General features: G+C 44.6%; 1 protein-coding gene across 9 annotated transcripts in view; it reads right to left on the bottom strand.

Annotated features, from left to right (window-relative positions):
• Positions 1-13,739, bottom strand: part of TJP1 (tight junction protein 1) — a 208,384-nt gene that overhangs the window by 42,329 nt on the left and 152,316 nt on the right. For all 9 annotated transcript variants that reach the window (XM_053658944.1, XM_053658945.1, XM_053658946.1 and 6 more), the window contains 6 exons: positions 12,116-12,240; positions 11,100-11,202; positions 5,446-5,722; positions 2,133-2,236; positions 1,390-1,558; positions 439-586 (listed from right to left, as the gene is read on the bottom strand). In XM_053658944.1, the coding sequence (XP_053514919.1) occupies positions 439-586; positions 1,390-1,558; positions 2,133-2,236; positions 5,446-5,722; positions 11,100-11,202; positions 12,116-12,240 (926 nt within the window). The remainder of the gene's footprint in view (positions 1-438; positions 587-1,389; positions 1,559-2,132; positions 2,237-5,445; positions 5,723-11,099; positions 11,203-12,115; positions 12,241-13,739) is intronic.

Genomic DNA, 13,739 nt, shown 5'->3' with positions numbered 1-13,739 from the left:
AGGGCCCCCGCTGCAGTCGGCTCTCCCGAGCAGTGAAGCACAGAAGTTCACTGGCCTCTTCCAATGCAATGGGTCAGGGTCAGCAGAGTGTAGCTACAGGCCAGCTTGTTACAAATAGAGCTTTACCGGAACACAGCCATGCCTGCTCATTTCCACACTGTCTCTGGTTACTTCTGTGCTACAAAGACAGAGCTGAGCAGTGACAAGAGAGTGTATGGTTCATGTGCCTAAGATATTTACTATTTGGCCCTTTCAGGAAAAGTCTGACTGATCTCTTTCTAGATAAGAAATACCTACACTGATAAAGAAAAATAGACGTGCTCTTCCAAAGAAAACAATCAGAAGAAAATCTATCCTTGTAGTTTTATTTGTAAGCAGGACCACAGACACACACCAAGCCCGTGGGCCTACTTTGCTGTGAACTGATGGTGTGATTACCTGCCGGTGCTGGGCTGCTGTGGAGAATGTCTGGAGTGGTCAGAGGGCTCCGACCGCTGGTCAGGGGACCGTGACCGGCTGTGGCGGGGAGGCCTGTCATGTGACCGACCAGAATGATCTGACGCCAGTGACTGAATTTCTGAAATGTCTGTGAAATAAAATAAGAGAGTGCCATTTATTTTCCCATGAGATGAGTATCATAAAATATTATATAAGGCATTACTTCAGTAACAATGGAGATAAGAGACTAAATATAATTTCATGTAAAAGGGTTGATTTAAGCAGTAACTTCATTAGTCACTGATCAAGAGTGGTGTGCTGTCCACAGGAAACCATCTATGTCGTGACAACATGGACGGACCTTGAAGGCATTCGTTAAGTGAAAAAAGCCACGCAAATACTGTCTAACCTCACTTATATGTAGAGTCTTAAAAACAAACCCCACGAAACCCATAGAAAAAGAGATGAGATTAGTGGTTACCAGAGCTGGGGGTGGGAGGAGGGAGGAAGGTGGTCAGGAACCTCTGCAAACCTCTGGTTAGAAGGTAGGTAACTACAAGAGGTGTCCCTGTATGACACAGTGCCGACGGGCAACCCCACGGAACAACACACAGGGAGTCTCAGCAGCTCCAAAAGTTCTCTTTACAAGGAGAAGCCTGTCTTCCCTTTTTTATTGGATCTAGAGGATGAGGGATGTTAACGTACTGTGGGAATCACGTCACAATATATGCAAATCAAATCATCATGCTATATCCCTTAAACTTACTCAGTGACATGTGCTTATTATTTCTCAATAAAGCAGGAAAAAGTGAAATTAACCACACACGTTTGTAATTCTTGGATGCTGAGGGTGGCTTGGATGAAGAAACCATCTCGCTCCAGCACGTCCAACCTGCTGGCACTATAAGAAGGGGTCCCTTTCAGGACCCTGCCCCTCAGAGTGGCACTCACCATCTCTCTCGGAGGCGTTGGCAGAGTGGACGCTGTCGGACAGGTCAGGGACGTTCAGCAGGGTGGCCCGCTCGTCTCTCTGAACCACCATTTTTAACTTGCCCTTTGACCTTTCTATCAACGTCTTTGCGTCTGTCAATGACATGTTTTCTGTCACGGTACCATTTATCTGCAACAGAAAAGTACAGGGTGACAGTGTACGACACAAACACAGATGTTCACATAAGTCTATGGTGAACAGGAACAGCTACACTACTCCCTGCCTCGCTGTAAAACACAGCACATTCTCTTCACACTTCCCTACATAAGCAAAGTCTTCCTCCTTCCTGAAATAATCAAATCTCGACTGAACTTTCTGTGTCAGAAAACCCAAACTAGCATCCCCCATCCCTCCCCCACTAGCCTGTCACTTCCTATTAGTTAAATGTAAATTAACAAAGTAAACATTTCAACAGTATCTAGAGCAGCTGTCAGAGCCACTTATTGTATAAGAAACATATCTACAAAGCAGCTCCTACTCGTGACTGATATACATCTGCAGCAATCAATTCTCTGGGGAGGACTCTAAGCCATAAAGCAAGGCATCAGTGGTGACAGAGACAAATGGACCACGGAAAGTTACCCAGCCCCCAACACTGATTTTTCGTTCTTTTTGGAAACTTGCTTCAAATGTGAGCAGAAGCTCTATGGTCCCATTAGAACATGTTTTCTGTTTATTAAAACTCAAGAATAGGAGTGTATACCTTTAGAACAACATCGCCTTCTTGGATGTTGCCGTCTCTTGCTGCCAAACTATCTTGTGAAATTTCCTTTACAAATATATGGCTGGCCAACCGAAGACCGTATTCTGAAATAACACATTTAAATGTCCTTAGTGTAAAAATCCTAAGCACTTCAATAGAGTTGCAGGACGAACAATCACGGCCGGAAGAGCTCCGAAGCACAACCTGGGACGAGGCTGTTCTTGGCCCCCACAGACACGAGTCCCTCCCATCACCAGCACGCCTGCGGAGTCCCAGGAAAACCACGTGAGACTGACACGCCAGGCCCCGCTCTCCGGACTGAGGACAAGCCCCGAAGAGAAGGCCATTTCCGTCCAACCAAGTTGTGCTGACACACTAGCTTCTCAGAAGCTTTAATGACTAATTCTAAAAAGGAAATCGGTCAGGCTCTGGACAAACTCTGGAAAGGTGGACAATTCTAGTGCTGACGGGCATTACCAAGCATAGACTGTTTTTGTTTCCCAGCTCCTGCGGCAGAAGCCTTTCCTTCCCACCCCACACACCTGCAGCACTAGGGAGACATGCCCAAGAGTGCTGATCGGCACGCGCTACCCTCAGCGGAGCAAATGAAGGCAACACCCAGCCAGGGGGGTCTGGGCTGCAGTTAAAAGTGCCACTCCTTTCCTCCGACAACCCACCAAGCAGCCAAGAATGAGGCCACAGTGACTGCGTCCATGGGTGAGGGCGCTGGTCAGAGTTGAGGAAACTACCAGGAGAATCCAGAAAACTGTCCAGAACGATGACTGCAACCTAATGTCAATAGGAAAAGGATGCTTCCAGTCTGCCAGGAGGGAGAAAAGGACTCTGAGTCTTACCGTATTTAAAACAAAACAGAAACCAAGATTGGAAACATAAAACCTTTTAAAATGAGGTAAGAGACCTGCTACTCAAGCTCATCAAAGTTCTACCAGGTAGTTTAACTTATGGGAAATGTACGCAGAATGCTGCCAGCAGACACAGAATCAGGGTGAGAAAAGGACTATCTAGGGGACCCAGGCAACCGACCACATGCTTCCGAAATGGCTGTTATACCACACAGGAGTACGGAGAAGACTGTCCATATTCAAGATTTAAGTTATAAATGATCGATACAGAGATGACTCCCAAATATTCCTTATGTAGTAGTAATTTATTCACTTATTCCGAGGAATCCCTTGTGTAAAATATGGAACTGTGGCTAAAAGGCAGCAAATGAGACACAACAGCTGCACCCTGGTGAATTCCACGGTCAGCAGGGGGAGACCTCAGCACAGCAGTTAGCAGTGTGGGCAGCGGGCAGCACAGGTCTCCCGTCTCACAGGGTTCCGGGAAGGTCCCCTCCACGGAGGACTACTGTCCTCAAGCCAAAACTGTACCTGAGAGATACTCAAGGGGAAATACACCAAACCTGGAGGCTGAGGTGCATGTGTGTGCATATATGTATGTGTGTGTGTGTGTGTGTGTGCTGTGGCATGCGTGTGTGGTGGGGAGGTGGTAAAGACAGATGGGTACAAACAAATGCACCAGAACACATGAAGAAAAGCCTTAGGTCTGCTGAAGTCATAGGGCAGGGCAGCTGGGACTTAGAAGTCATGAGAGAGAGAGAAATGGATAGATAGATAGATATGAAAGGGTAAGTGTAGCAGAGGATCACCTTTGTGGACAAGTCTGCAGAACCCACTAAAAGGGATCGAGAGACTAGTTTATGAGACAGGACAAGCCCACCAAAGAAATGATGGTGCTCAACACAGAGACACACCTGCACACGTGATAATTGTGAGACACCAGGTATGTTCATTAACTTGACTGTGATCACTTCTTAAGGCACACATACACCAAACCATCATGTTGTGCACCTTGAGATACACAATTTTATAATTTATATATAATATCCATTATGCCTCAATAAAGCTGGAAGAAAAGAGAGGACACTATCCTGGAGGAGGGTGGTGGCAGAGGAGAGAGGCAGAGTAGGGCTGTTAAGAGTGGTGTTTAGGAAGCCGGGACGTATTAACTGGGCGTAGGACAGTGAAGGGAAAAATGTCGAGATTAACTACCACATCACCTGTGACAGGCTTGAGACACCAGGTAGCTGGGAATATATTTAGTGAAGTGAGCCACAGGAAAGACTAAGAAACACTCTAAGAGGGAGAGTGAGTTTCACTGGAGGTGTGCTGAGTCTGGGGACCTACGCAGACACCTGGAGGACACGGCCAGCAGTCAGCTGGCTCCCAGGTCACACATGTAGGCTCGGGCAGAGAAGTCCTGTGTTGCCGTTCTCGGCAGCTGGGACAGAGACAGCCTAGAGAGGCTCTGTCAAGTGGAAAAGATTCCAGAACAGAAATCTAAAAACACTGAAAGGTAGGATGAGGAGAATGAGCCTTCCAAGGATACAAAAAAAGGAAGGACCCCAAAAGGATGCCATATCAAAGAAGCCAAGAGATGACATTAAGCAGGGAGCAGTGAGTGCACAACACAACTGAAAAGGCAAGTGAAGTAAAGGCTGACCATTCCCACCGGTTCAGCACAAACAGTTTAGGGAACAGCACAGAACAGACCGAGAGAGGGGCGCAGAGGGAGTGTGAGATGCAGAGTGTGACTCAGGAGGAGGAAGACCCAGGAAGGGGTGCGTCAGGCAGGGTCTGGCAAAGGAGATCAAGGCGAGCCTTTGAGTATTCTTGCTGTAACACCTCGCCGTCAAAATGATGGGTCATAAACGCTTTCCACTGGCCAGATGTGCCCATGGCAGAAAGAGGCCACAATTCATTTCCAGCAAATGTGACTGAGAGGAGGCAGCTGGCCTTCACTTCCAATTGTTTTGAGACCTGCATTACAGAGAAATGCCCTACAAGGGGCTCCTTCCCCCCAATCTCTCTTCATTTTAAAAAACACTTGCCACCCACCCCACCTCCAATACACAAGATTTCTCCCCAAGGTTCTGCTACTACTTAACTGATCCTAACAGCTAAATAAAATACTACATTTCAACTTGGTCACAGTGTGATCTTCCTTGTTAGCCTGATTTGTACTTGGCTGTTCTAATCACAAGAAATCCAAAGTCCAGCCATGGACAATTTATCTGAAGTACTGTCTGCTACACAGAACGATTCCAGAGGAGAAAACAGGTGATTTCCGAAGCCTGATGTAACAGGAGCTGCCTTACAGCAGCAGGACACGAGAAGGAAGACAGCAAAAGGCAAAGAAAGCAGACACATGGAGCATGGGACGCTGACTTCCACTGCAGGCAGTGTTAAGCTTTCCCCGTGCAAACGACCACCAGGCTGGTGCAGAATACCTTCATTCTTCCGGGATTTCACCAGCGTGACTTTGGTGGGCTTGGCAGGCTGGCTGGACGCCACAGACCTCCTATCAGAGCGTGGAGACAGACTCCTCTCCCTACTTGCGCTTCTGTCCCTCGCCCAGCTCTTTTCGTTCCTTCTGTTGCCTGGCCCCCCACGGCCACTCCGTGGGTCGTGTGCCTCCTCATCATAACTGTCTTCTTCATTCTCCGATGCCGGTTCAGGGTCAGGACGACTGACAGGTATCTGAACTTTCTTCTTCCTTCGAATAGTCTACAAGTAAAAGCAGATTATAAAAGAAGCTGATTGGTTTGCATATTATAGGAGCCTTCAGGTCTTAAGAGAAAGGAAAATTACATTTTTCTGGTGCCACATTAATTAAACCAATTATAAATCACAGATATACTGCACAATTGTAACAAATTACTAAGGAATACATTTCTGTAATGGCTGGGTTCTCTGCTCTCCTGATCAACAGGGCTGTTTAAGAGCCAAATTTGGAATAGTGGGTTGAATGAAGTCCTTACTTTAACTAACTCAGAAAGATCTTTCAAGTGTACTATCACAAGCTTAAAGGAAAACTAACAATTACTGGTGGTTTCAATAAAAAATGGGGCACTATACTCCAATACCAAAAATATACTGTAGCTGCTACCAAATCAGATCAGACTTGCAAGCCCAACTTGATTTTTTAAAAATCTGAGAATCCCAGCCCTGGCTGGTGTAGCTCAGTGGACTGAGTGCAACCCTGCGAACCAAAGCATCGCTTGGTTTGATTCCCAGTCAGGGTACATGCCTGGGTTGCAGGCCATATCCCCAGTATGGGGTGTGGTAGAGATAACCACACACTGAGGTTTCACTCCCTCTCTTTCTCCCTCCCTTCCCCACCTCCCTAAAATAAATAAATAAAATCTTTAAAAAAAAATCTGAGAATCCCTTGCTATCAGGGCCCATGATGATCCTGCTGGACCTCAAAGAGACCATTTTACTTCTACCCCCACACTAACAACCGACTTAGCGTGCTGGAGCTAACACCCCGTCACACCGCACCAACACAAACTGCTGTGCGTCCCGCATCCCTCCGGTCTGTGATTTCTAGTCTACGTGTCCATTGCTTCTTCAGGTTTTGTTTCCTCAATGACTCTAGTAACTGGTTCAATTTTCCCTGTCCACGTATTTCCTTCACTTTCTGTAGTTCAAGATCTACATGCATGACTTCCTGATTAAGTGGCCTCCCGTGCCTGGTCTGCACTTGGCTTCCTCACACTGAGCCACACCGGATCTCATCAGGGGTCTGAGACCTTGGGTATCACTCCTTGTCTTTCACCTCTGACACCCCCGACTCCTGAAACCTTTCCCTATCTGTCTCATTTCCGATCCCTCCGTCCTCTCCTGTTCCCTCAGCCCGTCAACCCCCCCTCCTTGTTTCAACGCCTCCCACGGTGGCAGGAGATGTCACATACGGTATTTAAGTGGCTTCCTCCTGACCCTCAGTCGCCTGCCATGACAAACTCCAATCCTCAACTACCTTCCCCCTCGGATGGCTGCATTTCCACACTTTGCTGATTGGCTCCTCTACAAATTCACTGTACTTGACAGGATTCTCCATACCTCCAAAATGTTGAGCTCTTTTGTTTTTCCCCTCTAAATATTCAGTAGACATACCCCACATGGACAACAAACCCAAGAAAATTGTATTTCTATACCCTAGGCTTTCCCATAGAAATGGTGATGTAGGGCATAGGTCTAAAACCTGTAATGCATTTGGAATAGTACGTGTAAGAAGGATCTGGGGAGGCTCAAAGAATAGATTTTCCTCTGTATCAGCTGGAAAGGTAGAACTCTGGAAGCTTGGTCAAGTATTTTTTGCTCTGGGGGCGCCACAGGTAGGTTGGGTAGAAGGATGTTTTAATCAGTAGAAAATAGTTTCTACTGTTCGTTTCTACACTGAGAGAGACTGGATCACATCATTAATTTATGTTAAGTTTTCACTGCCATATGATGTATAGAATAGAACCCCAGGGTGGCCTTTCATTGTAAGATGTCTTTCTTAACTTATCCCTGGCTACCACCAGAACCTCAAGGCCCTTATAGACGGGCTTTGGTTTTTAAGTTCTGAATAACCAGCTTCCCCTCCCCCTCCCTGGCCTACTAATCTTTCTTCTTCCCTGTGCTCTTACATTATAATGGTGGTTTATTGATATAATTATTCTCGTAACCTTAGAGCCCTTTGGGCATTAGGCTCAGTAAGAGACTTCTTTTCCACTGAATTAAAAAGTTAGTACTTCTTCACTAATATAACTACCGTAAATACGCTTAATTTTGTTGTAATGATAGGTGAATACAGAAATAGATATTGCTTATAACACAGTGAGCATGTGTACTTTTACTAAAATTCTGAACATACTAAAAAGAATTACGATGCAAATGAATGGGCCCAACTCCTTCCTAGAGATGACATCTCTGTGAACAGGTCAGTGTGTGTGCATGTGGCGGTGCACACATGTGGCGGTACAGCAGCTCACTGGGCTACAGGCACTGCCCACGCCAGTCATGGCGGGCGTCTTGGGGTCTGGTCTTCAGAGTAACTTATCGGGAACGGCTTTGTGCAGTCAGAGGATGTGAATGACTGCTGATGCATGGAATGCCACATTGCCCTTCAGAAAACCAGTAGGGCATTTAGATTCTAACTTCATCAACACCCTTTCATCTTTGCCAAGTTGAAAGTCTAAGCATAATACTGCAAATGAGATAGTTTAAAATTGCAAGTGAGTTTGATCATCTCATAGTGTATACATAGCCCATTTGTGTTTTTTCTTTACTTATTTGTATCCTTCGCACTTATATTGTGAAGATTGGCATACCAGAGTGCTGTATTGTTATAGCCCTTGTCTGTCCAGAAGGTAACCAGCCATGTGACATGAAAAAGAAACATACGTTGAAGATACAAGATACAAGAAACACTGTACACAGGACAATGATACCCAGTCCCCCTCGAAGTAGGCAGCTTGGGAACTCACAGTTGTCCTAATTGCCATTAGCTGCCCCCTTGTACTTTCCTGAATCTCATCAATGGTCTGAAATCCCTGCCCTTTCAAAGGTGATTTTACTTTTGGGAAAAACCAGAAGTTGCAGGACGCCAAATCTGGGCTGTAGGGGGGCTGAGTCACCTCAGTGGTTTGACGTCCACCAAAAAAGTCTGCACGAGAGATATGCTGCGTGAGTGGGTGTGCTGTCGTGATGAAGCTGCCAATATCCAGTTGCCCATAACCATGGTCTTCTGCATCATCTGAATAGTTTCCACGGAGGAATGTTCAAACTTCATGCAAAATCTGATGCAGATTCACTGCTCTCCTCGTTCAGTCACGCTGACTGCGACGGCCACACGGCACAGCTCCTCACTCAATGGCGTGTACTGTCCCCACTGACTAGTACAGTGAAGTCATCATTGTTCACACACACACATTCTAGTCCACTCTCCTTGGTTGCCAGGTTACATCCTTGTCACACAAATTGTTCTCATTATATTAACAATGGCTGGACTTTTACTGAACAAACCACATAGACTGCATGGGTACTTTGCCCATTTGCTTTTGTGAGTATGTCTAAGTTGTTTGTGGTCATTTTTTGTTTTTTGAATCATTTTGTTTGAAATGGGAGTTTTTCAATTTTCATGTTGTCCTGTCACTTTCACTTATATGGTCCTACCTTTGGCATTATGTTTATAAAGGCATTTACCTTGATAGAATTATAAAAGCATATACCCTGTATTTTATTCTCATAATTGCATTTCACTGTTTTATTTTATACTGAGTCTTTCATTCAAATAAACTATTTTGAACTAGGTATTTTTCCCCCTAAAATCTGCTTCAAAATTTTAAGTGTTAACACCCAGCATCACTGCCACATCTGTTAACTGTGACAATGAGAGTAGGGGGAGCTCACAGCCGCATACAGAGGGAGAACACCTGATTCACCCAAGCTGCTCGCCTTGGAATGCACAGCCACCATCTGAAAATACTGTGAGTAATGATGATAATGCCAAGATCAGTAGCTAAGTCAAGAAAGCTAAAGCTTATTAGATTTATAGAAATTAGCAATATGCTCCTGTAAATACTAAGCTATGTTACAAAACTGTTCAGAACCTCTACCACCCACTAGACAGTCTGCAGGTGCACTGCAGTTTGAAAATCGCACTGACGGCCAAAAATGCAACTATATGAGGCTGTAGGAATGTGTTCGACAGGGGACGTCTCTCACTCAGAATGCACTGACTGAACACCAGCACCACTGGGATGTGGGAAACACGGCACCCACGCTGGGCAGCACCCTGTGCAGACGAGAGGCCCCCAACTGTGGGGTGCAGTCCCAGGAAGCACGGCAGCTCACCCCCCACAGCTCCCAGAGGTCAAAGCACAAGGCACTCTCCTCCCTCCCTCCAGTCTCTCCTTTCTACTGGGTTCTGAGTGTCCACTGGGAAGTCGAAGGTCATCAATGGACAAGGCAGGACAACCACCTAGCTGCCAACCTCCTCCTGCTCTGTGCCCCAAAGCTGAGGCCCCAACAGTGCCCCCTGCAGTCCCTTCAGAGGCCACATGGGGCAGAAATGGGGATGAGCAAATTGGGCAAAGCAGCTACCGCGCTTCTGATTGTGGATGGCATTTTAAATACAACCTTTACATCACATCCGCCTACTTTACTTCAGTTTGGAGGCCAACATCAACAGTTAATGGAACTTCTTTTCCCTTACTTAAAAAGAATATTCTCAGAGAAACACAAAGTAGAAGAGCCTACCTATAGATTGAAACAATGTCATCAAGTGCACCCTGAAAAACTCTACAAAGAAACTCTTACCACTCCCTCCCCCCTCAAACTGCACAGTGACTGGGAAAGTAGCTGATGGCGCATGTGTCCGAGGGGAATGGAGATCCTGCCCATTCAACACACCCTTTCACAGAACAGAGCGCTCCAGGGCAGGACAGGAGCAGGTTTACAGCTGGCAGTATGTGAAATACAATTTATTCTTATCTCATCCTTTTATTAATTATTGTATCACTTCCCATACGAACAACTGTAAACCTCCTTTTTCCTGCCCTTTATATTTCAAACAGACTACACGCCAACATTCACTCCAACTTAAGGACCTAAAGAGAAGGAAACTGCTGTGGCTGGTGTAGCTCAGTGGACTGAGCGCAACTGAGCACAGGCCTGTGAACCAAAGGATCGTGGTTCAATTCCCAGTCAGGCCACATGCCTGGGTTGCATGCTAGTTCCCAGCAGGGAATGCACGAAAGGCAACCATACATTGATGTTTCTCTCCCTCTCTTCCCCCTCTAAAGATAAATAAAATCTTTTAAAAAAAGGAGGGAGAAGGAAACCTTAAGCCATAGAGAGGCAAGTAACCATTGAACTCAGCCATCCCTCTCCTTTTTCAACTAAAAAAATCCCGGTATCTGAACTTTGGAAAAATAAACACACCAGCAACAAAATACACCGCCAGTATCAGGGGGGAAAAACACTCTTATAAAGATAACTTCAGAACTCCTGGCCCAGATTTCACTTTCTTACAGAGAATGATACATCCAACACCAGGAACGTTACCAACAATAAAGCTGGCACCTTTACTAAATCAGAGGTAAAGGAGACTTACAATTTTTGCATTCTTTCCACTTTTCCTTAGTTGCTGAACAGCAAAAGCATGTTCAACGTTATCCATTGAAACTCCATTAACCATCGCAACACGGTCATTTTCCCTAAGGAAAGAAGTCACAAAAACATGTTAAAGAGAAACATACAGATAAGTTTGTGAAGATATTTTCAACATGAGTATCTGTAAAAGATATTCTAGCCCTGGCTGGTGTAGCTCAGTGGATTGAGCGCGGGCCTGTGAACCAGAGGATTGTGGTTTGATTCCCAGTCAGGGCACATGCCTGGGTTGCAGGCCAGTTCCAGCGAGGGACACACGAGAGGCAACCATACAATGATATTTTTCTCCCTCTCTCCTTCCCTTCCCCTCTAAAGATAAATGAATAAAATATTTTTTAAAAATTCTAATTATGGGGTGATTAATCTATTTGCCTTCAGATCAATGATGAAATGTCTATTTACTTTCAGATCTCCCACAAGCACATTTAGCAAGTAAGTAACTAACCACAGATCCATTGACTTTTTAAAATCATTAATGTTTCCCCAAAGGACTGAACAGATACCACGATATACAAAGTAATTCTAGTGGTACAAGTACAGGGCATTAAGTGATACTGTGTCATAAAGCTGAAAATTAAAAATGTTTTTCTCCATTCAACATAATAAATCCTTTCCAATTTCCTTTTAGCCCTTCTGATGCTACTCTTACATTTTTGCTAATAATGTATCTTTGCTTCTTTTTATTTGATAATCTTACTGAACAAGGGCAAAACTCCAGATGAGAGGCTCCTGAAGGCTAAATTCTACCCCGAACTGAATAGGGTGCTCTGGTCCCCATCTTTCTTCTGACAGGGACCTTCTTTGTACGGTAAGTACACTTACTTCCCACCTCACAGTTGAGGTAAGAATAAATGTGCACGAATGCAAAGGCCTCCCCAAGCAGCCATGAAATGAACAGTGTGCCAGTGGCCTGCGCCCAGGGCCTGCCCCCAGCTGCTCCGGGGGAGGACACCCACTTACTGCAGCTGCCCCTCCGCTGGGCCCCCTTTCAGCACGTCGGATATGACGATTGAGGTTTCCCCACTCTGAAAATGGGGGTTATCTCTTCCACCAGATATTGCAATTCCAAATCCGAATCCAGGAGCCTGGAACAATAATTACAGTAAAATGTTACTATTAAGAAAAATAACTGTTCATTGTCATACTCTGCAAACTACAAACACTGAAATAGAAACACTACAACCTCGTTACATCTGTGACACACACACTCACCTATAAGACTATACAACGAAATGACCTATCCTGGTGTGGAAATGCATGTCTCTAATAAAGTAAATGACACAAGACAATAGTAAAAACTGCCAATCACATGAATGTTCTTAAAGAACTAACATATGTTTTAACGTTCTGACACTGAAATGCTGAGTTGTCGCTCTGATTAGCAAAAGGGTTCCTTCCTAAGGGGCCTGGCAGTGCCCAATGTGATCCACCACACACAGGCCACTAACACACAGAGTGATGGCCTTCACTTGTACATACAGTGGTGCCACTTTACACAATAGAACACCAACAGCTGTGAAAATCAAGTGCTATATCAATTTCCTTCAATTATGCCAAAATCTCTTTAGAACTCATACGCTATGTTTTATGCACATTGTGTATACCACGAAGAACATAGTAATCATATCAAACATTTTAAAGTACACTTTTAATTAAAAATTATAATAAAATGTATACTTCTAAATGAATTTTAAAATCTTTACCACAACAACTAAGGACTGCCCTGCAACTGAAAGAATTCAAAATATTTTCAGGTTATTTAAAAAATTACCTAATCTCAGAGAAATCCTGACCATCCCCTAGAGAGGAATGAAGAATTCAGAGTAGCCTAAAGAAACACCAACTTCCCTGCAAGCACTAAACCAGATAAGGTTTTTCTACCAAGCACTCTACACGCCAAAGCACCTGAGGACAAAGGCCATCTAGTCGACCACAGAGGAGACCACACCCAAAGGAGACTGGGCTTGTGTCACAACCTTCACTTCCAGCCCAAAGCCTACTGAAGTGACAAAAGAAAAAACTCTTCTTAAAGAAGAACACCAGCAATTTCACTCCTATATGCCCAAGAAAAATGAAAGCATGTTTCTACACAAACACTTACACCTACATGTTCATAGCAGCATAATTTACAGTAGCCCCACAGTAGAAATAACCCAAATGTTCAACAACTGATGAATGGATAAATTAAATGTGGTATGTTATTACAATGGAATATTATTTGCAATAAAAAATGAAGTATTAATACACGCTATGAAATATATGAACTTTGAAAACATGCTATAGGAGAGAAGCCAGTCAGTCATAAAAGACTCTGTGTAGTATAATTCAATTCACGTGAAATGTTCAGAACAGACAGATCCACAGACACCACAAACAGAATGAAACCAGACCACTACCCTACACCACACAAAACGCAGGACCTGCACCAGTAAAACACAGAAGAAAGCACAGGCACTAAGCTCCCTGACACCGGTGTTAGCAATGTTTTTATTGCAAGGGAGACAGAAAGTAAACACATGGGACTTTACCCAACTAAAAAGATTCTGCATGGCAAAGGAAATCATCAATAAAATGAAACAAGAAC

Source organism: Artibeus jamaicensis, unplaced genomic scaffold, assembly GCF_021234435.1.
Source record: "Artibeus jamaicensis isolate MK-2021 breed Jamaican fruit bat unplaced genomic scaffold, CSHL_Jam_final scaffold_612, whole genome shotgun sequence".
In the NCBI taxonomy this organism is placed as follows: Eukaryota; Metazoa; Chordata; class Mammalia; order Chiroptera; family Phyllostomidae; genus Artibeus; species Artibeus jamaicensis.
This window is presented reverse-complemented; position numbering and strand designations above follow the sequence as displayed.